A 24,421-nucleotide genomic window follows, 5' to 3' on the forward strand; every position below is an offset into this window, starting at 1 on the left:
TTGCTTTGTCCTCCTCAAAGGAGAGCCCTTTATTCAACTCTGTGGTTTGCTTGCCTGCTTTCTGACTCTCCAGTCTTTGGTCTCTAACTACTTGCTCCTCTGAGGAATGTCTTTCCCTCTTTTCTGACTCCTCCCTTCTGAAAGATTCTTCAGTAGATTCCGGTAAAAGGCGTCCTGTCTGGGCCTAGGGAATCTCTTCTTTTAAGGCAGTGCCAAAACGCAAGATTTTGTGTTCTGTCCCCTTCCACTTTGTGTTCTGTTCTAGAAAATCAAGTCACAAACAATCCCACACATTGAATGGTAATCAAAAGGAAGAAAATTAAAATTGCAAATAATCCCATGACTCAACCATGGTAAACATTGTTGATACTTTAGGATGTGAATGGCATGGTATGGTGTGATATACTAGTAGTATAGTATAAGTAATACATGGGACATAATTATACTAAAAAATTATTTATTGTTTATGTAAAATTCAAATTTAACTGGGTATCAGGTACTTTTATTTTCTAAATCTGGCAACCCCAAAATAGGTTTATTCCTCACAGGCTTGTTTTCTTTTACATATACCCTCACTAATAATCTCACATTTTCAAAAATTAAGAACCACTAAAAGACTATTCAGGAATAATTTTGCTCAGGAAATTGATAAGATTTTACACCTCGTGCACTGAGTGGAAAATTATCTCCTTTATTAACTAATAGTATGTTAATGAAGAATGTGAGTTATTTTAATTTATATTTTGGTGTTTTTGATTGAGAGTTATAGCTTTAATATGTGCTAACTAGTTGGTCAGTGTATACCAATTATTTTAGTTAACTCTGAGTACTAAGTGATGAAATATTTTTATTTAAAATTAGATAAAAAGTTGGCAGACTAAAGGCTTATAAAGAGGAGAGAGAGTAAATTCATGTGGAAAAGGTATAATAATATCATTGCTTTTTTTTTTTTTTGCCTAGTGCAAAAAAAAATGAGACATGCAATTTTTGTAACCCTCTTTAAAGGAAAAATAGTTATTTTATCCGTGGCCTTGGGGTTTCATTTTGGGGAAGGGGATTGCAGATTGTTTTATTTCATTAATTTAAAATGTTTTGGCTCGTTTTAAACGAGGACCTCATCGTGGACGTGGTTTTTCTTATTTATGACCACCATAACATCGCCAACGATGCACTCCTTGAACCTAGAAGTGATTTCAAGTCATAATGAGGATTGCATGTAAGATATTTGTGATGTGTCAAGCTCACAAGAAATACAGAGAATTGCACCTGAACTATATCAACTATTTATATCAACTCACTGTCAATCTTTTCACGGTATCATATTTCAGACAGTAACTTTATAAATTTGGGCACCTAGAGAAATTCCTTAACAAACTAAAACATTTTCATGGTGACATTAACAATAGACACTTTCAAATATCACATGCAGGCAAGAATTACAAAATGGGCCGAACCGGTTTGGCTCAGTGGATAGAGCGTCGGCCTGAGGACTCAAGGGTCCCAGGTTCGATTCCGGTCAAGGGCATGTACCTTGGTTGCGTGCAGGAGGCAGCTGATCGATCTCTCTCATTAATGTTTCTAACTCTCTGTCCCTCTTCCTTCTTCTCTGTAAAAAATCAATAAAATATATTTAAAAAAAAAGAATTACAAAATGGATTTATACTGAAAACTTTTGCTAGTTCTTGTAATTAATGTAACAAGATGAATGGAAAACAATGGCAGGAGATTTTCTTCTACTTATCCACAGACCCATCTCCTTCTCTTCGTCCTCACCCAAGACTGGTGGGGAAGACAGTCACAAAGGTTGGACAATGGAAAGAATCTGCAGCAACTCATTGGGTGTTTATGAAAAGTGACATGGCATCAGGGCTCGCTGGGAGCCAGAAGGAAGATCTGCAATACTAATTAAGGGAAAAGCAATTTTCATTCATCTGGCTTGTTCTGATATCACTTCTTGGCAGTAAAAAGAGACTAAGATAATATGCAAATCTGACAATTAGGAAGTTGATGAGTTAAAGTGGATACTTGATATCACCTTTCTTTTCTGGCCATCAGGCAACTGTGCCATTTTGAATATTATTTTCAATGTTGAAATGATTTATATGGTCAGAATCACTTCAGTATGGTTCGTAGTAAATATGAGATGGCAGCAACTAATGTCAGAATTAATGCATGTTTCTAGTTGGTTCCGTTTTCAAATATATTTAAGCAACTGGTATGTTCTTACCCAAGGAATTCCCTAGCCTAAAAACATGATGGTTTTAACTCTTTTTTTTCCTCTCTCTCTACATTTGTTATTTTAACTTTGTGGTGTCGGAGGAGGTTATCAAGAAGACATGACCTCCAGTTGACCTGGGAGCTAGACCCGGGCAATTAGAGGCTCCTCACGCCCTCCCCTGTCCTTGAAATGTACATTGTACCCACTGTTCTCATAGCCAGGGCTATTTCAAGGGTGCAACCCTGAGAAATTAACGTGTTGTTGAAACCATCTGGACCCAATATGTGACTGAACCCTGTTAAAGCCTTTAAAACGTTCAAGATTCTGGCAGGTGGGTGCAGAGATCCTGTGGTCATCCAAATAACCTCATCCAGGTAAAGTTTCCTCGTTATTAAACCTGCCACCTCCCAATCTAGAGTGGCCTGTGTCTTTCTTCAGTCTCTCCTTGCCTTTTGTGTACAGGTACTAATTTGTGAACCAATAGCGATGACTGATAAGGAGTACATTCCTATAGAAAAATGTGGACATTCCTGTCTGGGAGCCAGTATTATAGTACCAGTAGTGTAGTAGCCAGTATTTAACCACTAGAGTATTTAAAAGTGTAATGGTTAAGAGAAGCCCTCCGAGCTGTGTGAGTCTGAATGCAAGCTTAGCTGTTTATTATAGCTTTGTGACCTTGAGGAAGTTATTTAAGCTGCCTAAGCCTAAATCCTATCTTCTATAAAGTGAAAGTAATATTAGTGCCTATCTCCCATGGTAATACAAGTAAAGGGCTTAGCACAATTCATGGCATATGTAAAAATATTCAATACAAAAATGATATTATTATTGTAAGAAATATTAACAAGTTCAAGTTACATTATAGTATAACTCACTATGGAAGTGTTACAATCACCACATTTCCTCATGAGTTTTCTCCCCTCAGAGATGACTAGCTAAAATATCGAGGTAGAATTTTTTTTTCCTTGCTATGTTTTCTCCTAGGGGCTGCCATTGTTAGCAGCATATAGGCAAACAGGAGATGGGAAGTGATATCTTCATGTTAATTTCCTAAGCAATGTCAGTATAGAAACACTTTCTATTTGTCTGGGTGAATTTTACCCTTTCTTTCAGAAATGGAAAACATTTTTACAGGGCCTTTAAGAGACTATAATATGAAAGAATTAGTTGGTGAGAGAGAAAGTGATCCTTTCCTTCTTGTGCGCTTGAACTGTGAGCCATCAAAGTAAGTTATCACCTGTTCTCACATCCCTTAAAATCCTGATTAGTTCTCTAGCAAAAATACTCCTTTCTGTCATGTCTCAGCACCAGCTCTTGGAAACAGCATGCCTGCTTTTACACTGAAACTTCAATGATTGCGCTTTAAATAAAGTTTTATTGTTCTATGAAGAAATTATTAGCATGTACTATAAAAACTTATTTTCCTCTATGTAGATCCAGAAATATTGCTTTAACGTCCCTTTCCAGAATTCTGATCCTCTTATTATTACTTTTATGCCTCTTTTCTCCTAAAATATTTAAATTAGAAAAACAATACTTAAAAAAAAACCTCCCACCCCTTCTACATTTTTCAACTAAACTCATTAGAGAGTTTAAGTCTAATTTATAATATAAACAATTTACTTGGAATCAAACCTTCTGAACAAAACATTTCAGAAAAAAAGTGTACAAGGATATGGGAAAGCAGTGGATTTAAAATCAGAAGAATTCTTTTTCATCCTCTGCATTTATGAACTGTGTGACCTTGGACAGGTCACTAGCTCTCTTTGAGTCTCAGATTTATTACCCATAAAATGGGAGTGAGTACCTGCCTGACCTGCCTCTTTGAGCTTTGTGAAGAGAAAATAAGGTAATGTATAGAAATGTTATATAAATTCCAAAGCCCCATAGAAATAAATGTAACAGTGCAGAATTAAATATTCAGCAGCTCTTCAGAAACTCTTTTTAAAGGTTCTGAAGAGCCAAAACCGGTTTGGCTCAGTGGATAGAGCGTCGGCCTGCAGACTGGGGGGTCCCAGGTTCGATTCCAGTCAAGGGCATGTACCTTGGTTGCGGGCACATCCCCGGTGGGAGATGTGCAGGAGGCAGCTGATCGATGTTTCTCTCCCATTGATGTTTCTAACTCTCTATCTCTCTCCCTTCCTCTCTGTAAAAAATCAATAAAATATATTTTAAAAAAAGGCTGCTATAGCTACAACACTAATATTAAAAAAAAAAAAAGGTTCTGAAGAGCTTGCTGCCTTTTACAATTAGGACCACGCACTGCCCGCCATGTTGATGGGCTTGGGGATCACTGCTACCTGAACATCTGACCCCACATAGTCTTTCTTTGCACATTAAGATGTGCTGATAAGAGAGGGATTATGAAAAAACATACTGATATTTTGCCTGAAACATTAGTGAACAATTTTCTTTACCTATTTTGAAGAACAAATTCTTAAAAAGTCACAATATTGATAATATATTCCTCTTGTCTATATCATATGATATATTCTTCAAACTTTTTATTATCCCTGAGTGGCTATAAAATCTGCTTATTAAAAGCTGTTTTAAATTATTTTTTCAGATTTATAACATTCTATAAAAATTTTAGGTGTAAAAAAGTATTCTACCAATCTAAAACTGTCATGGGTGTTTCTTTTTTAAAAGGTGTTATTCTCCATAGCACAACATCAAAGTGTTAATTTAAACATGCATTTTGAGAAAGGAAGTATCTACTGGTATTGCTAATTTAAAAAAAATTTTTTTTACTAACAAGAATTTTATATGATGAAACAGTGTGGAGCAAATGACCCCAGAACTCCATTCTTTCTTGGACTAGAAATAGAATTTTCTTGGCATCTGCAAGCATTAACTTCTTGTTTACTTTAAATATGCACATTGAATATCTCTGAAATGTTTAAAAAGGGAATTTTAAAAGACAGTAAGACATGCCTGGATTTGACCAACTCAAAGTAACACAGATAACATATAAATTGAAATAGAATATACAGGCTCATATCAACAATATAATTATATTGCCTTGGGATCAGATGTGCTAAGTTTGCTTCTTTCTCTCCTCATATTCTCTTTAGAAATATTTACCTCAAAATTGAGATATTAAACAGATGTGGGACCTGTTTGAACTAAGAAATAAGAAAGATGGAATTTACATTAGGACAGTATTTCCTAACATGAATTTCACAAAACTCTAGGCCCTCAAGATATTCTTTTTAAAAAGAATTTGTTGCAGGGACAAGCTTCTATGTTCAAATAAGTTTGTAAAATATTGAATGCCATATCTTCCTCTTAGGTATTTGCAATATGCACTTTTAGTATGTTCAATTGTTTTAATAGCCCCACAGTCAAGCATGTCCACAAGCTTATTTGATCTGAGAAATTTTTTGATATAACAACTTGTGCTGTAGACACAAACAATCTCAGAACTTTTTCTTTTTTTAAAAAAAATGTGGAACGCTTCACGAATTTGTGTGTCATCCTTGCGCAGGGGCCATGCTAATCTTCTCTGTATCGTTCCAATTTTAGTATATGTGCTACCAAAGCGAGCACAGAACTATTTCTGATGAGTGATGTCAGAGGAATGGGAGCATGAAAGACCCCCTTGGTCTCTCCCCAAAATTTATACAAGTTGATCCACAATAACTCAACAAAGGATTCCCTGCTCAACATAGAGGCATGCCTGAGAATTCCACGCATTGAAGCATCTAAAGTTGGGCAAATGGGAACAAACAGGGCAGGTGAGAAGGGAGGAGAGCTCAAATGGCCACAGATGCTGCCCTGGAGCCAGGAACTTGTGGCCAGCTCAGCCAAGAGAGGGGAGGAAATCAGCTGTAGCTAGTGCTTCCTTCAGCTAGGAGGAGCAGAGTGTCTCAGTGGGCACACCTTCAGGAATGTGTAGTGCAAACTGTGGCTGAGCCAGCCGAAATACCTGGGTGAGGACAGGGTGCATGGGTTCTGCTGTGGCTGTTCATAGTCAGGCAGTTGGTGTTCCAAACAAAGGATCAGAGCCACAGAGCCCTGCCACCCCTTAGATTCCCAAAACTTGCCTCCTGTCTCCTTGGTGTCAGGAGGAGGAGCACATTATCTGCAAACCGAGAACTATTACAGCAAAAGCACTATTTCCCTCTGTGACTGATCCCCCCATGTAGGGGGGACCCCATGGAGGTCCAAGGTCACCATTACTAAGAGAGCAAAACAAACCACACCTCTGAGCAAGGCAGCTATATTGACTGCAGCTGTGGAAGTCAGCTTTGGAATTTCACAGTTAAAATTGTGATCCAGTGCCACCTACTGGAAAATAGTAGAAAGATCTCTTATAAAGTTTCTAGAAAAGGGCCAATAATACATAGATGCCTAGACAGAGAAGGAGCCTAGCAAATACCATGAATAACCACAGTAATGAGGCAACTCAGAAAGAAAATGAAAAATCTCCAGAAAACAAACTGGAACACATGGAAATATGTGATGTAAATGACAGAAAAGTCAAGATTTCAGTTCTTAAAATACTCAATGAGATGCAAGAAAATGCAGACAAGCAATTTAATGCCTTCAGAGAACAAATTAATGAACAAAACAAGTACTTTACCAAGAAAATGGAAACTTTAAATAAGAACCAAACAGAAATTCTGGAGATGAGACATTCAACTAAGGAGATTAAGAGTGAACTGCTGAGCAGAGGAAACAGAGCCAACCAGATGGAGGAAAGAATTCATGATATCAAAGATAGAAATGTGGAAATGACACAGAGGGAAGAAGAGACCTGAGCATTTTAAAAAAATGAAAGCGTTCTATGAGCGCTATCTGACTCCATTAGATAAAACATTATCAGAATAATAGGCATACCAGAGGAAGAGAGGGAGAAAGGAATGAAGAGTCTATTCAAACAAATAGTGGATGAGAACTTCCTAAACCTATGGAAAGAACTAGATCCTCAAGAAGCAAACAGAGGGGATCCACTATGGTCGGATGTTAATGGACCTGAAATGAGCAAGGCTTTAAATGTGTTTGGCCAGTTGTCTTACCCTTTTCTACTACTGCCTTTTTTATAACAAAAACATGTCTCGGATAGCTACTATTATAAGTCCTAGTAAAGTTGGAGTTAACTATCATCTTGGGCCCAACTCTAGCTGAACATGACCCAGCTTGTCTAACCTTAGACAACATGCAGCTATATGGATAAGAAATAATTGCATATTGGTATATGCCAGTGAGTTTGGGAATAGTTTGTTTTGCTGTGTTTTTGTGGTAATTGCTGGCTTATGTACTGCTCCATAGGAGTTTGCTCCAAAATAATTAATACTGCTATCAATGTCCATGATAACTGAAAGATAAATCAAGTGAATGGGAGGGAACTCAAGTGATGTATCAGAGGGCAATAAATTTTAGATTATTGGGTTTTTATTTCCTTTCATTCTTAAGTTCTTAAAAAATATGGCTTGTTAAAAGCATGTAATTTTTTGATATCTGACTTGTTTTAGTATTGTGACCCCAACATTTCTAAAGAAAACATACCCTCCCTGACAGCCCAGCTTTCTCCACTTAAATAAAATGAGACTATGAAAAGCATTCAAGTAACATGAATATCAACTGAAAAATAAAGAATTCTGCAGTTTATATATTAAGACCAAGGGTCCCACAAATTCCCAATTATCAAATTCCCTCAAAATATTAATTTTAATTTTACTGCTGTTCAGCTAAGGAGATGAAGGAGTTGAGCAGAAACTCCCCAGTCTAGGGAACTGGTAGTTCTGGCTTGAGTCATCATCCAGGTTGCTCACTGCTACTAGCCAAGGCCTTCATTGCTGGACCCCAGACAAGGACACCTGTGATCTTGACAAGCATTATACTATCTTACCCCCTATAATATACCCACCATCTGTTTGTTTTCTTATTCCTATGCACTATTTAGTTTTCTCTCCATTTCTACATGTTCTAGCCTCCTCTGCTTCTTGAATTAGTCAACTCTTTGTATAAAATGAGTGATTATAGAAATGAAGTGATTAATGTATGTAAAAGTTCCTTACCTGGTTACTCAATAAATGTTGCCTATCTCTCTCTTTTCCTGCCTAGTCTACTATTTCCTTAATAATGGTCCAGTGATAGAAATAGATATATAGCTATAGACCACTCAGTATATGAATGTGAATATAGTGGTCATGAATAAGCTAATGTTAATAATAGCTGTTGGGATTCACATGGATCCTTCTAGGATTTGATTGTGACTAACATTAATGGCCAGCTGAGGAACATACTATCTAAAGAACACAGGATCTAGATGAGGATGAGATAGCAGATCTGGCTTTGAATCTTAGCTCTAGAAATTACTGTCTGGTAAGTTAGTACTCTCACTTAAACCAAATTTCCACATTTGAGAATTTGAAGTAATAATATTTGAGAAGATATCATCTATAAAGGATAATATCAAATAGGATACTATATATAAAGGGCTTAGCACAATGCCAAACACACATCAGCACTCAGTAAATGCTAGCTATTATAATTATTGTACAAGAGCTAAGTTTGTATGTGACAATATATTTATAATACAGATAATTACCTCAAAATAAGCCTATTGTTAACATTATATTTATTTTAAAATCACTACCTTTATGACCTGAAATGCAGGGGCAAGAAGAAAGGAAGATTTATTGTATTAATTTATCTCATTCCTGCCACATTTCTAATCTGCTTTATACATCAGATAGCTGGAGTTTAGGGGTATCCCAGAAAAAAAAACCTGAAGGTTAATGGGTGTCATCTACATGCTTCGGAGTATAAACAAATTACTGCCTGGTCATATCAAGGTGAAATACAGTGGAATGAACACACGGTGGCCACACCTCTATTTGAAGGCTACCTGAAAAAAAAAAAAAAAAAAGACTGAAGCAAGCTATTTTAACAAATAGGAGTAGGATTAATTACTTTTTACTGTCATTCAACAGCTTGTCACCCAGGGAGTAACCTCATTTCTTCAATCCCCATAAATTTAATAGAGGTCACACCATGGCCTACTTGGCTGAAAAGCTTTGCTTCTGAAACCCTGATGGTACTTTTAAGTCTGCTGATGTGTGAACATAATTCTCGGCATCTCTTAGCTTCACATACTCGGTCTGTCCCATGGAGACATTTTAGTAGATCTATGTGGCACCATGTAGAAAGTTGCAAGTGATGAGCTCTCTGATTCATTCCTCTTTCATGCAACAAGATGATAGAAAACTTAAAACCAATGGGTGTTATTCTAGAGTGTAGAGCTTCTTTCCATCCTGTTAAGGGAATATAAAAAGATATTTATTAAAATTGAAAGCTATTAGTTATAAGACCCTTTCAGTCTGAACATTTAGTTTGGTATTTAAAAAGAAGTGTTAAAGATCCCATTGAAAAACTTACAGATAAGTATGATGGTAAGCTGTTGTGCCTAATTCTCATTCCACCGTGTGCATTAACCTACATGAAGAAATTTCTAAAAAAAAATATGATTACTGCAAGAGACCTGCCAAACGCCAGATGGAATTTCCAAGAAACAAAGCCCCAAGGAAGAACAGATGATTAAAAATTAGTGTATAATCTTATATCTATTTCATGCCCAATTCAGAGACACAGGCCTTTTGCAACTAGAATGCATCAGTCCCCGACTTTGTTCAAAGACTTATTTCTGGGACTCTGAGTGCTATCTTATCCCCTAACTCCACTATTACTACTTCTCTTTTCCTATCTATGCATAAAATGTTAATCTCTTTAACATTTGGGAAATGGAAATTGACCAGGAGCAATTTATCTCAGCTTGAGATATGAAGTTGAAGATATGGTGAAAGAAAGAGCAGCGAACTCTGGAGGTTGAAGTTTGCTTGTTTGGATTTAGTGTTGTTCCCCTCCAATTCTCCTGGCAAAGAAATTTCTATATGCAAGGTTTAACAACACCAAGGTGACCTGCAAGGAGAACCAAGAAGAAACCACCAACCCAATCTCTAGCAAACATTTGGCATGGATCAGTCTCTTTCACAAACACAGGTCTTTGAAAAGAACCTACTTAGTGGAAAGAAAGAAGTAAAGAAAGAAAGAAAGAAAGAAAGAAAGAAAGAAAGAAAGAAAGAAAGAAAGAAAGAAAGAAAGAGAAAGAAAGAATATTAAACTCAGGTAGAATCCAGAAGTCATATTTTCATTGCACTAGTAAACTATTGAGAAGGTCTAACTGAACTTCTAACAGAGGAATAGAATAATTTAGGATGATGAGCTTTATGTAGGATAAAGAGAAACTTTCCATTTAAAAAAATATTAAAAATGGAACTACCATTTGACCCAGTGATTCCACTTCTAAGAGTATATCCCAAGAATTCAGAAACACTCCTATGTTCATAGCAGCTCAATTTACCATAGCTAAGATTTGGAAACAGCCTAAGTGTCCACCATCAGATGAATCGATTAAAAAGCTGTAGTACATCTACACAATGGAATACCATGCAACTGTAAAAAAGAACTCTTACCATTCGCAACAGCATGGATGGAACTAGAGAGCATTATGCTAAGTGAAGTAAGCCAGACAAAGATGAATATCACATGATCTCACTCATTTGTGGAATCTAATGAACAACATAAACTGATGAACAAAAATAGACCCACAGACATGGAAACACCGATCAGGCTGTCAAACCTCAGAGGGAATGCAGAGGAGGGTGGAGTGGAGGGACAAGATCCACCAATGAACTCATGTGCGTATGTGCATAACCCATAGACACAGATGGTAGGATGGTGAGGGTTTAGGAGGAAAAGAGCGTTAGAGAGGGCAATGGGGGAAAAGGGGACATATGTAATACTTTCAACTATAAAGATTTATTTAAAAACAAAACTGAAAAAAAAAATTAGTTCTAGCCTCTGCTACTAACTGAGACTAATCACTAATCTTTTCTTTGCATGGGTTTTAATACCTACAAACGGAGCAGATTGTTTTATCTGCTTCATGGAGATACTAAGATACTAAATGTAATTATGTGCATGAAAATATTTTAGAAATTATAAAAAATCATTAGTAATGAATTCTTTTTTAAATAAATCTTTATTGTTCAGATTATTAGTTGTTCCTCTTTTCCCCCCCATAACTCCCCTCCACCCAGTTCTTACCCCACCCTCTGCCCTTACCCGCCCCCACTGTCCTCATCCATAGGTGTACGATTTTTGTCCAGGCTCTTTCCCCACCCCCACACCCCTTCCCCACCCCCCGAGAATTGTCAGTCCACTCCCTTTCTATGCCCCTGATTCTATTATATTTACCAGTTTACTCTGTTCATCAGATTTTTTATTCATTTGATTTTTAGATTCACTTATTGATATATATGTAATTGTTGTTCATAATTTTTATCTTTACCTTTTTTCTTCTTCTTCCTCTTCTTAAAAAATACCTTTCAGCATTTCATATATTACTGGTTTGGTGGTGATGAACTCCTTTAGCTTTTTCTTATCTGTGAAGCTCTTTATCTGACCTTCAATTCTGAATGATAGCTTTGCTGGGTAAAGTAATCTTGGTTGTAGGTTCTTGCTATTCATCACTTTGAATATTTCTTGCCACTCCCTTCTGGCCTGCATAGTTTCTGTTGAGAAATCAGCTGACAATCCTATGAGTACTCCCTTGTAGGTAACTGACTGTTTTTCTCTTGCTGCTTTTAAGATTCTCTCTTTGTCTTTTGCCCTTGGCATTTTAATTATGACGTGTCTTGGTGTGGTCCTCTTAGGATTCCTTTTGTTTGGGGTTCTCTGCACTTCCTGGACTTGTAAGTCTATTTCTTTCACCAGGTAGGGGAAGTTTTCTGTCATTATTTCTTCAAATAGGTTTTCAATATCTTGCTCTCTCTCTTCTTCTGGCACCCCCATAATTCGGATGTTGGTACTCTTGAAGTTGTCCCAGAGGCTCCTTGCACTATCTTCATATTTTTGTATTTTTTTTTCTTTTTGCTTTTCCGGTTGGGTGTTTTTTGCTTCTTCATATTTCAAATCTTTGACTTGATTCTTGGGATCCTCTTGTCTGCTGTTGGATCTCTGTATATTATTCTTTATTTCAGTCAGTGTATGCTTAATTTCTAGTTGGTCCTTTTTCATATCCTCGAGTTTCTCACTAAATTTATCAGTGGTTTCTAGAAAATTCTTGAAAAATCTTATAACCGTGGTTTTGAACTCTATATCCTGTAGTTTGCTTTCCTCCATTTCTGTCATTTGTGATCTGTTTCTTTGTCTCCGCATTTTGGTTGCTTCCCTGTGTTGGTAGAGTGGCTTTGTGTGCTAGGTGTCCTGTAGGGCCCAGTGGCTCAGCCTCCCCAATTACCCGAGGTGGACACTCTTGGTGCACCCCCTTTGTGGGCTGTGTACACAGTCTTGTTGTAGTTAAGCCTTGATTGTTGTTGGTATCACTGGGAGGAATTGACCTCCAGGCCAATTGTCTGTGAGAATCAGCTATGTCTACAGTGGGAGAACTTCTGTGCTGAAGACACCCTTATGGGGCAAGACTTGCTTCAGTGGGGCTTTGGTGCTCACTGAGTCTGCCCCCTGAGTGTGTCCCTTATGGATCTGAGGAGTTGTAATCTGGATGGTCCCACTCTGACCACTAGGTACACGGGCTCTTGGATCTCTAAGGAGGTGCTAATTTAGCCTCTGCCTGAGGCTACCCAGCAGGAGCTATGGAGATCTGCAGATTCCTCTTCCTTGTTTGGGGTTTGGAGGTGCCCAGATGAGGCCCAGCTATGAAGCAATGCAAGCTGCTGTGGGGCCTTAGGCCTTCTTTTGGATGTTCTGGGTCTCTCTGACCCAGCTGCAGTTTGTTAGGTAATTTTAGATCTCAAAGGGCCAGCCCATTCATATGCAAAAACCTCTGCTCACAGTTTGGGTGGGGCGGGGTCTCAGGGAATCAACAGGGTGGAGCAAACAGCTATGGCTGGTCCTCAGTCCTGCCCTAAGAAGCCCCCGGGTCTCAGCGTCCTGCAGTAATTGCTGCAAGCACCTCTGAGAAAGCTGCCCTCGAGTTCTGCCCGCTGCCAGACAGTCCAGTTTCTCCCAGTATGAGTCCTGCGTCCCCAGAGACTCACCTGGAACTGGAGTTCAGAGCAGTCGGGAGCTTGTGACTCCCTCCCGATTGAAAAAGACACCGGCGTCCTCCGTTACGAGCCCTTTCCGTGCGCACCTCTGTACCTCTGCACTTTAGTTCCGCACCTCCTGAGTTTCAGTGTGCTTTTCTCTTTCCTTCTAGTTGTAGAATTTCCACTCAGCCAGCCTTCCTGTGGTTCTGGGTGATGTCTGTTTTGTCTTTAGTTGTAGTTTTGAAGTGGTTGTGCAAGGCAGCAATTTCAGGTGTTTACCTATGCCGCCATCTTGATTTCTCCAGTAATGAATTCTTTAATATGTTTCATTTTTAAAGATTGTCCTCCACATTTCTGATTTCATTTTATCACTTAATTCTTTACTTTTTGCTTCTAATTTAAAATTTACACATATATAATTTTTAATTTCTTTAGAATTTTATTTCCTCCTATTCCTTAATCTCACTTTTTCAAAATAACTAAAAAAATACTGCCTTTTCATATTTTAAAATCTTCCATAGTTTAATTCAAAGACAATATAAAAACCTTAAGAAATACTGGTTGGATGGATAATATATCCTAATTTGTTGATATTTAATAACTCAAATGATGCCATGTTTTTCAATATTTATTGTTCTCTCTGAGATCTTAAAAAGAGATCACTCAAAATTATGTCAAAAAATATAGTTGGCAAACATTCACCACACAATATTTAATTAAGGGAGAACCTATTAGCAATATCAATCTTGCTAATGATGATCCTAATTTTTTAAAATGCGTGGAATTTTAAAGAATGGGACCCACAATGTAATATTTAATATTGGTTATTTCTGTTATTAGTAGGATGTATGTTATTTTTATCTATGTTTTTAACAAACCTTGAAATTCCTGTGTGCTACAATTTCTGAAAATAGGTTTGATATTTATTACGTAAAATAAAAGAAAAACCTTAGAAAAAGTATTTCATAAAGTGTTATCACCTTGTTTTCAGAAAATTATCAAATATAGTTTGTAAAATATGTATTTTCTTATTAGATTTTGAGCATGTGATTTTACTTTACTATTGAAATCTCACTTAATATCTAGCTTCTTATCAACTACACCCATAAGGGTTTTCACTGCCTTTCCCCTTTAATATTATGCTTTTAATTTGTCCATGCTTGATTTAAAAATATTTTAGGCTTCATTTTGAAATAAAAAATTAACACCTAGTATTATTTTTCTTAACTCAAAGTCTTCTCACTGACATATCAAGTGGTTTAAAAGTTTCTATTTCCTTACCTCCATAATGTATTTCATCAAAAATTTAGTATACTATTTTAGTTTTAGACAACTATAACTTGAACAAAATCATTTTTCCTACATTCAAGCAAATTTAGACCATATTAAAGTCCTCTGTCTTCTGGGGAATTAACTTCCCAGTCTTTACAAATGTCTGCATAGAAATTTTAAAATTCAGAAAATATCTGGTCTGTTTTTTATAATCATGATATTAGTATTTTGTCTACATTTACCTACAATTCTACCTTTAAATTCAACATATTCTCTACATATTTGCCTTATTTCAAAGCTTATTTCAGAGATGTACCACTTTGGCAAAAACAAATAAAGTAATCTTTGATAAAATTAAGAAAGTTCTCTATCTTACAATACTTGATTGATAAAACAAGATTACTACAAATATACATAAAAACCTACCCAGCAGGCTGCCTGTTTCCCATTTTAATGTGAATTGAAAAATTACCTTTGTCTCTCAGTACTGTCTTATAGTTTGGTTTTATGAAGTACTCCCTTCAGTGTGTTAAGATTGATTATTTTTATTTCTTCTCTGGCCTTGAGTCTCATAGAAGTAGAAAATATTGCAGACATTAGAAGATAGGGCATTTATTCTTCACTTGGTTTTGGTGGTCATAGACAAAGCCTTTAATATGATTAAATCTGAAGGTTGGCTTCCTCTTGCTCTGTAGGATCTGAATGCCCTCATGGAAACTACTCCCCAACTCCTCCCTAAATGGCCCACATTCATCCCACAGTAAGTGTGCCTGGGAACGGAAGCTTGTCTGCTCCACCCTATTAAAGAGGAGTACAGACAGGAAGGGGCAAAGAATATATAAAATGTGTGGCTTGTTTGTTTCTTTGTTGTTTCTGTAAAATTTTGTATCAAGAGTCCAGGAGGTTTGGGTATTTAACTTGAAAAAGATAATGCTGATTTTATTTAGCAGATAAAAATCATTCAAGAAATTCTAGAATTTGAATACTGTGATATAATAGGAAACAAAACTACACAATAGGAAAGAGCAAAGATGCAGATATCCTGAATCAGGTCCCTAAACAGAAGGTGGAGTTTTTTCTTCCCCATCATCCTTGAATCGAAGGAACAGTAGAAAATTCTGAGGTGGGGGTAGAAAGTGCTGATCTACCCTTGTCATATTATTGACACTTCTTAGTGTTTGGGGTTCTCCAAAAATTTTTGTGTTTTTTTTTCTCTATAGTTTATTCATAGTGTCCAGAAACCAGTGACTTCCTGGAATTTTTATTAAGAATTCCACATTCTTGCCATGTTTTGCAGATACTGTGGCCTCTGCCAATAAATTCTAATAAATTTTTACTTCTCTTCTTTCAATAACATCCTAGAGAATATGATTCAGACTCAAATTAATCACTGATCATGTTAATGGCTCCTAGGAGTTTACTTCCGATACCTCTTATTATATTAAATCAAACTTGATAGTGTGCTAGATCATTGCTCAGCTGGGTTTTCATAAAAGCCCTGGTATTTAATATGATTTATACCTGGTTTTCTGTTAATGTCTTTGCTTATTGTGTGCTTTTTTTAAAAAACAGACATTCCTAGCAAATGACACTCCTTTAAAATATATCATACTTCTATGATATGCTTCCAATGAATGCTTCCAAATATTTTACAGGAAGCATTCTACAGTAAAATGTGTTACTTATTTTCCATTATAGTCACATAATAGTGAACAGAAACAATTTATTTAACTTATAATCAAAACACTAATATTTTACTTGTAGTTTGGTGAAAGTATGTGTACATATCTGTGTTTTGCTTATTTAAAAGATAAATTATATCCTGATATTATTAGGATATTTAAAATAGTGTGTGTGTTTTTTAAGCTTTGCAGCAAAGGAGCAGTTCTGGGAAAACCATTTGAAGCATCTGCTGAAGATATAGCAAGCGTGGCAAGTTTTATTGAGACGAAGCTTGTTATATGCTACCTACGGATGAGGAAACCTGACCTTGCTTTGAATCATGCGCATAGGTAAAGTGAAATATTAGTAACTACAAGTAAATACTATCTATGCAAGCAGAGGCTATTCTGTGAACTTGTATTATCAGTTCCCATTCCACTTAAATTTAAAGACAAAACAGAAAAAAACATTTCTTCATTACTTGAGTTACGTTAAGCTAAACAATAACAGATACCACAAAGGGCATCTCCAAACCTAATGAAAGAAATAGACATAAATGACTATTTCGTAATGCAGGGCAAAATACAAAGACAAATAACTGTGGTAGCCAATTTCTGTAGGAAGAAAGGAGGGAGACAATAAAGTAACTAAGGGAGGTGATACTGAAGGATGAGAGGATTTCCAAAATTGTACAAAATATGGAAAATAGTGGAAGGGAAGCCTGAGAAAAACTTGGAAGTTTGTCACTTATTTTTTGGTGATAACATACTGTAGCTACTCAAAGGACACTATTCAGGACATGAGAGCTGAGCAAAGGTATGAAACACTTTTTACTTATGTCCTTAAAATTTTGTTTTCTTATATATTTTTATTACTCTTCAGAACTTTGTATTGTTACATTATCTTGTGACTTCTTAGAATCTCCAGGCCTATTTTTTTCTATGAAATTATTCCTCTCTATGACCTGTTTCTTAAAAGCCTTGCTCTTCTTCTCCTGGGTAATAATCAGTTTAATCTACATCAAAGATAAAGTGATTCCGTTATGCCTTTCAAATAACTCTTTCCTTAGAATTATGATGTCTCTGTCCCTCCCTGCCTGACTTAGAGCAATTTACCTAGAACATTTGTCTTGTCCATTCTCTGATCTCACAGCCTATATTCTTTTGGATACAAACAGAAAAACTAATACCAACATGAAAGAAAAATGCCTGCCCTGTTAATAACCACTAGGAAACATAACTATCAATCATATTATGACCTATTTTGTAAGCAGGAGATCTGCCAGCTTGGTAAAAGTCACTTACAACTCCACATCCACAAAGATGAGAAAGTTCTACCTAAGATTCTTCACAGCCCTGAGGAGACCTCAAGCTTGTAGGCTTAAGATTGACATCAAGAACCTGCAGACAACAAAATCACTTTGAAATTCACAAGATAACCTGCTTGAAAGATATTTTTCTGAGTAAATAAACTACAGAACCTAAGGCATATTCTCTTTGACACTGAAAGCAAATTCAGTTTCCTATAGTTTCCAAACCCAGTATCAAGACATATGGCCTGTCCAAGAATTATATTACATCTCCATTTAAAATAACCAATATTGGAAATATAGCAAGTATTTTAGTATGTCAAAGTATTGAGATTTCTGGGCTACTTGGGTGACTTGTGAGCATTTTGGGGAAAATATTTGAAATTGGGACTAGCCCAGAAAAATCTATAGACATATGTAAGCAATAATGAATTGAAGTGCACTAAAAGTAATTATATATCACCTTCTCCATGGCTTTCACTACACATAAACAGGACCACTAACATGGCCTACACTTTAAGAAAAAATATCTCCTGGATATCAGAATGGTTTGATGAATTTTCAAAATACTTACAATAATAAAAGGGTTCCTATTGGTATGGTCAGGTCAAAATTATATTCAGTGTTATAAAAATAAGAAATGAACATGGATTAAACATTCCACTAAAATCCAAATTGACCAATGTCACCCCAATAAAATTTAATTTTAAAAAAGAAACAATTAAAAGCTACTATTCCTGAGGATACAAGGATTATCTTCAATAAGTTTATTATTTAGACTTAAAAACTTTTATTTTAAAACTAAGAGTGCTCTTTCAAGACCTTGAAAATTACTGAAGGGAGGATACATACTGCTGAATAGTAAAATCATCTTCCCTATTTTCTAGAATTAACTCTTGTAAATTTTTTTCTACTGTAAAATAATTTCTGCTTCTGTTTCTAACTTGAACATTAAGTAAGAAATATAAATCAATAGAGGTTAAACAGTCAATTCATACAATTAATAATGCACCAAATGAAATAAATCATTTTGCGGGCTTGTCATATTGCGGAACTGCGGAAGTGAGTGCATATAATTCTAGTATTAAAATGTTTTCAAAGAGCTCAGATTTAAAAGCAGATATTGAAATACAATCAATATATTTCTAAATTAATTAGTCAGGATACTCAGTCTATAAATAGCTTACAACCATTAGTTATACTCTGAGTGAAAAATTTTGCTTTTGTATTATTATCATATTGTGATGAGTGATTCTAATCATGGATCAAAATATTCCTTTTTGCATTTATTTGCATTTGCTGAAGCATCCTTTCTTTAATTTTATGTAAATGTGAAGTCTACAGCATATCTTTCAGAGATTCGTTAACACAAAATTAGCTTAAAACTATCATGTAGTTTTGTTTCTGATAAAAATAAATGCATGTTGTTTTGTAGTGTAGAAGACTATAAGAACCATAACTTTACAGTTTTAAGTTCAACAAAGATACATTTTAAAAATAATTTGTTTATTATTGACATTTAAAATATGATAATAAGTGATAATAAGTGGAAATAATTATTAGCAAAAATAGTTTTTTCTTTTTGTTAATTTTATATTCTAAGTGGCAAACCTGGGCATCTTTTTTTTCCACTTTAATCAAAAGTGACACTTAGGGGGGTAAAAAGGTGACACCTAGATTCACCAGTCAAATATATCAGCTCTGTACTGACTTCACTAACTACTGTAATTATTTATCAGTAGATATGTTGAACATATCAGGCTGATTTCTAATTACTGCTGTCTTATCAAGAGTAAAAATTCTACTGTAACTCTTTTCCATCATATAATTACATCTTGATGTATATAATTGTAAAGATTCTAATCATGTATGTCACGTTTTTGCATATTTCTCACCTTTATATTTTTGCTTGTTTTTTTGTTGCAGAATTGTGATGCCACAATGTGGCTAGCAAGATGAAATACAAATACCAGTTATGTGAAAAAGATTCTATTTTCAAAATATTTTTTATAATGGCGGCATCTACATTCATTCATTCATTCATTCATTCATTCAACAAATAGTTATTGACTTCCTACCAAGCTCCTTGCTAGGCAGAGAGGAGGCAGTTTTAAACAGGAAATATATGGTATTTATACAATAGCAGAAAAATAGCAAAGTTTAAAAAATATTAATGCATCTATGAGAAAAGAGTGTGATAAATACCATGAAGGAAAAGCACAATTTCATTTTACAGAGGCAGCACAGTATATGGGGTCAGAGCACAGAGTTTGGAATCTGGCTGCTGAGGTTCAAATTCTGACTCTCCTACTCAATATTAGTCTGAATTTAATTCTTTACAAAATTGGGTTATAATAATCGTATCTACTTCACAAATACTATCTCACAGGGTTTCAAAAAATTAAATCCAAACTCATGTATATTTTTATTCCAGCCCTAAATGATTTACTGGTATTGAACTACCTTCCTGCTATAAAAAAAAAAACTGGACAAAATATATGAGAAAACTGTTTTCAGACATTGGACAATGGCCACAGCAGTCCTCTGATCCTTCAAAGAAGGAAAATACACATTGTGAGCCCCACAGTTTTCTCAGCTTTTGACTGGGTTATTTTCCTGTTTTAATTCAGGGAGATGGAGATCAAGTTAAACTGCTGTCTTGCTGAGTTGAGGATATAGAGATTAGAATACTACACTGACAAAAAAAAGTTCTAATTAATAGGCCAGTTGGCCAAAGAAGAGGTTGCTATGTAAGGAAGTTATGGGTAGAAGTCTACATGAGGATTTACTGCACGTTCTTAACCAATGTGAGTAGTGAGACTCATGTAGCAGAGATTCCCTACTAAAGGTCTAAGTGCTAAATGGAAATATTAGAGGAGCTGCAGTGCTAGATGTTGGAGTACCCATGCAAAGAGACCTCACTGAGTACCTCAGGCATTCAGGTGAGACCCCAGAAAGGCCATGCTTAAAGAGTAATGACCATGTCCTCAGAAAGGACTATACCTTAGGATCAAGCTCAAAGCCCAAACAGACCTACCCAAACATAGTCATGATAAGTGAAGAGATGATGAGACTCTAACAGAAAAATTAAAACTGTAGAAAATAATCAAATAAAGATTTTGTATAGATTAATAAAATATCCAAAATTTAAAAGAATGTACTGATTGACCTTAACATCAGTTTGGAGCCTTAGCTGAGTGGCTCAGTTGGTTAATGTATAGTCCTGACATGCCAAGGTTGTGAGTTCAATCCTTAAGGCACGTACAAGAATCAACCAATGAATGCATAAATAAGTAGAACAACAAATCTATATTTCTCTCTCTCTCAAATCAATTTTAAAAAATCAGATTGGCGATTGCTAAAGATAAGTTTAGTGAACCTTAAGACAAATTAATAGAAACTACCTAATATGAAGAACAAAGAGTAAAAAGAGATTTTAAAAAATTAACCAATGCTTCAGTGACCTGTTCTCAAGGACTGTAACAATCTAGTCTACATGTGATTGAAGTCTGAAAGGTAAAGGAAAAGAGAAAGGATCATAAAAGTAGTTACTAAAAATTTTCCAAATTTGGTTAAAAAAAAAAGGGGAAGACATTTAGCTCCAACTAGGATAAATACAAAGAAAACCACATCTAGGAACATCATAATGAAACTCTTAGAAAACCCAAGATGGAGAAAAAATATTGAAGGCAGTAAAAGATAAACAACACATTACATACAAAGGAACAATGATACAAATAACAGGTGACTTGTATTTTTTTAAAATTTCTTTATTGATTAAGTTAACAGGTGACTTTTAATTGGAAATAATGGAGAACAAAATGCAACAGAACAACTTTAAAGTGATGAAAGAAAAATAAATGATGTCAAGCCACAATTCTATATTCAGCAAAAATATTCCTCAAAAATGAGAGTAAGATAAATATATCTTTATATAAGTAAAAGTTTTTAAATTAACCTTAAGCAGATCTACACTTGGAGAAAAGCTAACGAAGATATTTCAAGCTGAAGTAAATTACAATAGATTGAAATTTGGACCTACAAAAAGGAATGAGTAACACTAGAAATGGTAAATAAGTAAATATGAAACACAATTTTTCTTTTCAAAGTGTATTTAAAGAAGAATGACTATTTAAAGGAAAATAATAGCATTTTATCATATTATCTAAAGTAAAAACAATAAATAATATGATTACATTATTTCAGTGGGAAATATTGGACCTCAATACCACAAAGGTCCAAGGGAGGGAGCACAAATGAAAATTTTATTACTAAGTTTTTTAAAGGAAGTAGTACAATATTAACTCTAAGTAGCCTGTGTTAAATTAAGGATGCATGTTATAATCCTTTGAATAGCTAAAAAATATAAAAAGTAGAGCTAGAAAGCCAATAATTGGCTAAGGATTATATACTAAAGAATATTTAAGTAACAAAATAAGTAGAAAAGGAGTAATCAAGTGGGACATTGGAATGTAATAACAAGATAGTAGAGTTGAACCAAACCATATTCATAATTGCATTAATCATACATTAATTAAACATTGCATTTAAAAGGCAGTGATTGCCAATCTAGATTACATTAAAAGATTCAACTATATGCTGTCTACAAAAAGACATAGGTTTGGCAGGGGTCCTCAAACTACGGCCCGCGGGCCACATGCAAATACAAATATTGTATTTGTTCCCGTTTTGTTTTTTTACTTCAAAATAAGATATGTGCAGTGTGCATAGGAATTTGTTCATAGTTTTTTTTTTAAACTATAGTCCAGCCCTCCAACGGTCTGAGGGACAGTGAACTGGCCCCCTGTTTAAAAAGTTTGAGGACCCCTGGTTTAAAGGGAAGAAAAATTATATACCATACAGTAACCATTAAAACCTGTGTTTATGTCAGTTTTGCCTATGTTAAATATCAAAGTGGACCTCAGGAAAGGGGTACTATCAGAGATTAAAATAAGGCTCAATAAGTAAGATATCTAGAAAATCCTTTCAAATACTTGGAAATTAAATGATAAACATCAAAATAATTATGAGTCAAATGTAAAAAACTAAAATAACCAAAGGCATGGGTTTGAATCTTTGCTTCATCACTTACTAGGCTTGAATTTCACAAGTAACTTTCCTTTGCCTCAGTTTTCTCACCTTTAAGTCTAAGTAAATTGCTTGAAGTCATTCCTGTATCTCAAAAAATATCAGATTTGTGTTTTATTTCAGTCCCAACAACAACAAATATAGATTATTTTCAATGGTAATAAAGCAATAAATTATACATATGCATAGAAGGAACTATTCTTATTTTTAAAATATGTTTTTATTGATTTTTAGAGAGAGAGGAAGGGAAAGGGAGAGAGAGAAAGAGAGACATCCATGTGAGAGAGAAACATCGATTGGCAGCCTCCCACATGCACCCTGACAGGGGAGCAAGCCTGCAACTTGGGCATGTATCCTGACCAGGAATCTAACTGGTGACCTCTGGTACATGGATGATGACACACCGGCCAGGGCAGAGGAAACTATTATTTTTTAAATATCCTTTTTGAACCCCAACAGATACTCAATTAAGTAGACAATTTGAAAACTCCTGTGAAAATAGAACTTTTGGGGCCTTATTTTCCACAACTTTGAGGATAATTAAAATGCTTAGAGGTGATATGAGCTTCAAGCATTACAGATATTCGTGAGATTTATTTGTTTTCTGAGGGTATTTTTTTAAATTGATTTCAAAGAGAAAGAGGAAGGGAGAGAGATCCTAAAACTGGATTGGATTCCTTAAGTTGCCTGTCCAAGTAGCAAAAGATGTGCTAAAAGGATCATCCTCTATTTATAATAAATATATTTACAAACTTTCATGATCATATTTTAATATTTTCATTATGCAGAGCTTGCAATAGATTAATTAAAATAATTCCACCTACAGCATTTTTCTATTGTCTCCATTATACGCTGCCATTCATCCCAGGGCTTTTCAGCCAAACATGTCATCTTCTACATTTATATTCAAATTGACTGCATTTTAGTTTACAATCATCTTGTTTGATCTTTTATGTCTCATCCTAGCTTCCACTCTTTCTCTTCTAACAATTTAGTTTAGTCTTATCTCTGAGGTCAGTATTCATTTGACTTTTATCTTTCCTTCCCATTAACTCTCAATGTAAAAATCATTTATAAATAAGAAAGCAGTATATTAATGAAATGGAGTGGTATTCTTATGCAACAATGCATCTGCCTGTCTTTAGAAGGTAAATCTATCAGTTCTTGTTGGTTTGCTTCCCTGCTTTTGAATTCGCTGTGTTTCTTGAAAAACAGTGCAGTGGGTGCTAACATGCTAAGTGCTGCTTTTAGGAAATACCCATTTTGATCCATTCCTCAAGACGGCAAGTTGGCTGCACAGACACTCCTCATGGGTGGATCTATTCCTATGTTATGGTAAGATGATTCTATTAAACAAATGACTTAGCCTTTCTGCAGCCTCTTCCTCTATAAATTCTCACTGGGGTATTAAAAGCATTCATGTACTTGAAATGTTCTAAAAGATGTCAGTTGCGTGGCCTGGGATAAGTGCCAATGAGAACAGAAGAGATGTTTGTATCTACTTCCTGCAAGGTCAGTTGATTCTTAAAAAGTTCTAAATTTCCCAGAATTAATTCTGCAAATACAAATAAAGAAAGGGAGCTGTAAATTTCCTTGTAATGTGGTTATACAAGGTTCAGCAAGTAAAGGTCTGGGTTTAAATCCCTGCAACATCCCTGACTAGCCTTGACTTTCACAAGTCACTTTGCCTCAGCTCTGCATTTCTGAACAAGGGAAAATAACATTATCTTCCTTACCACTTGCAACGGGGGTCAAATGATAGTATAGATGGGGAAATGTTTTGCAAATGGGAAATATTTGTGCAAATCTTAACTT

The 24,421-nt window shown here is 35.3% G+C and overlaps 1 protein-coding gene and 1 non-coding gene across 2 annotated transcripts in view; one reads left to right on the plus strand and one right to left on the minus strand.

Moving 5' to 3' along the window:
* SPATA16 (spermatogenesis associated 16) overlaps positions 1 to 24,421 on the plus strand; it is a 197,324-nt gene that overhangs the window by 28,871 nt on the left and 144,032 nt on the right. The window contains 1 exon segment of the mRNA XM_006088830.2: positions 16,414 to 16,559. Within this exon segment, the coding sequence (XP_006088892.1) occupies positions 16,414 to 16,559 (146 nt within the window).
* LOC111826084 lies at positions 5,661 to 5,767 on the minus strand. Its single transcript, XR_002829328.1, has one exon. It is a non-coding gene; the product is annotated as a U6 spliceosomal RNA (small nuclear RNA).

The sequence above is a fragment of the Myotis lucifugus genome, unplaced genomic scaffold (genome assembly GCF_000147115.1).
Source record: "Myotis lucifugus unplaced genomic scaffold, Myoluc2.0 scaffold_53, whole genome shotgun sequence".
Lineage (NCBI taxonomy): Eukaryota > Metazoa > Chordata > Mammalia > Chiroptera > Vespertilionidae > Myotis > Myotis lucifugus.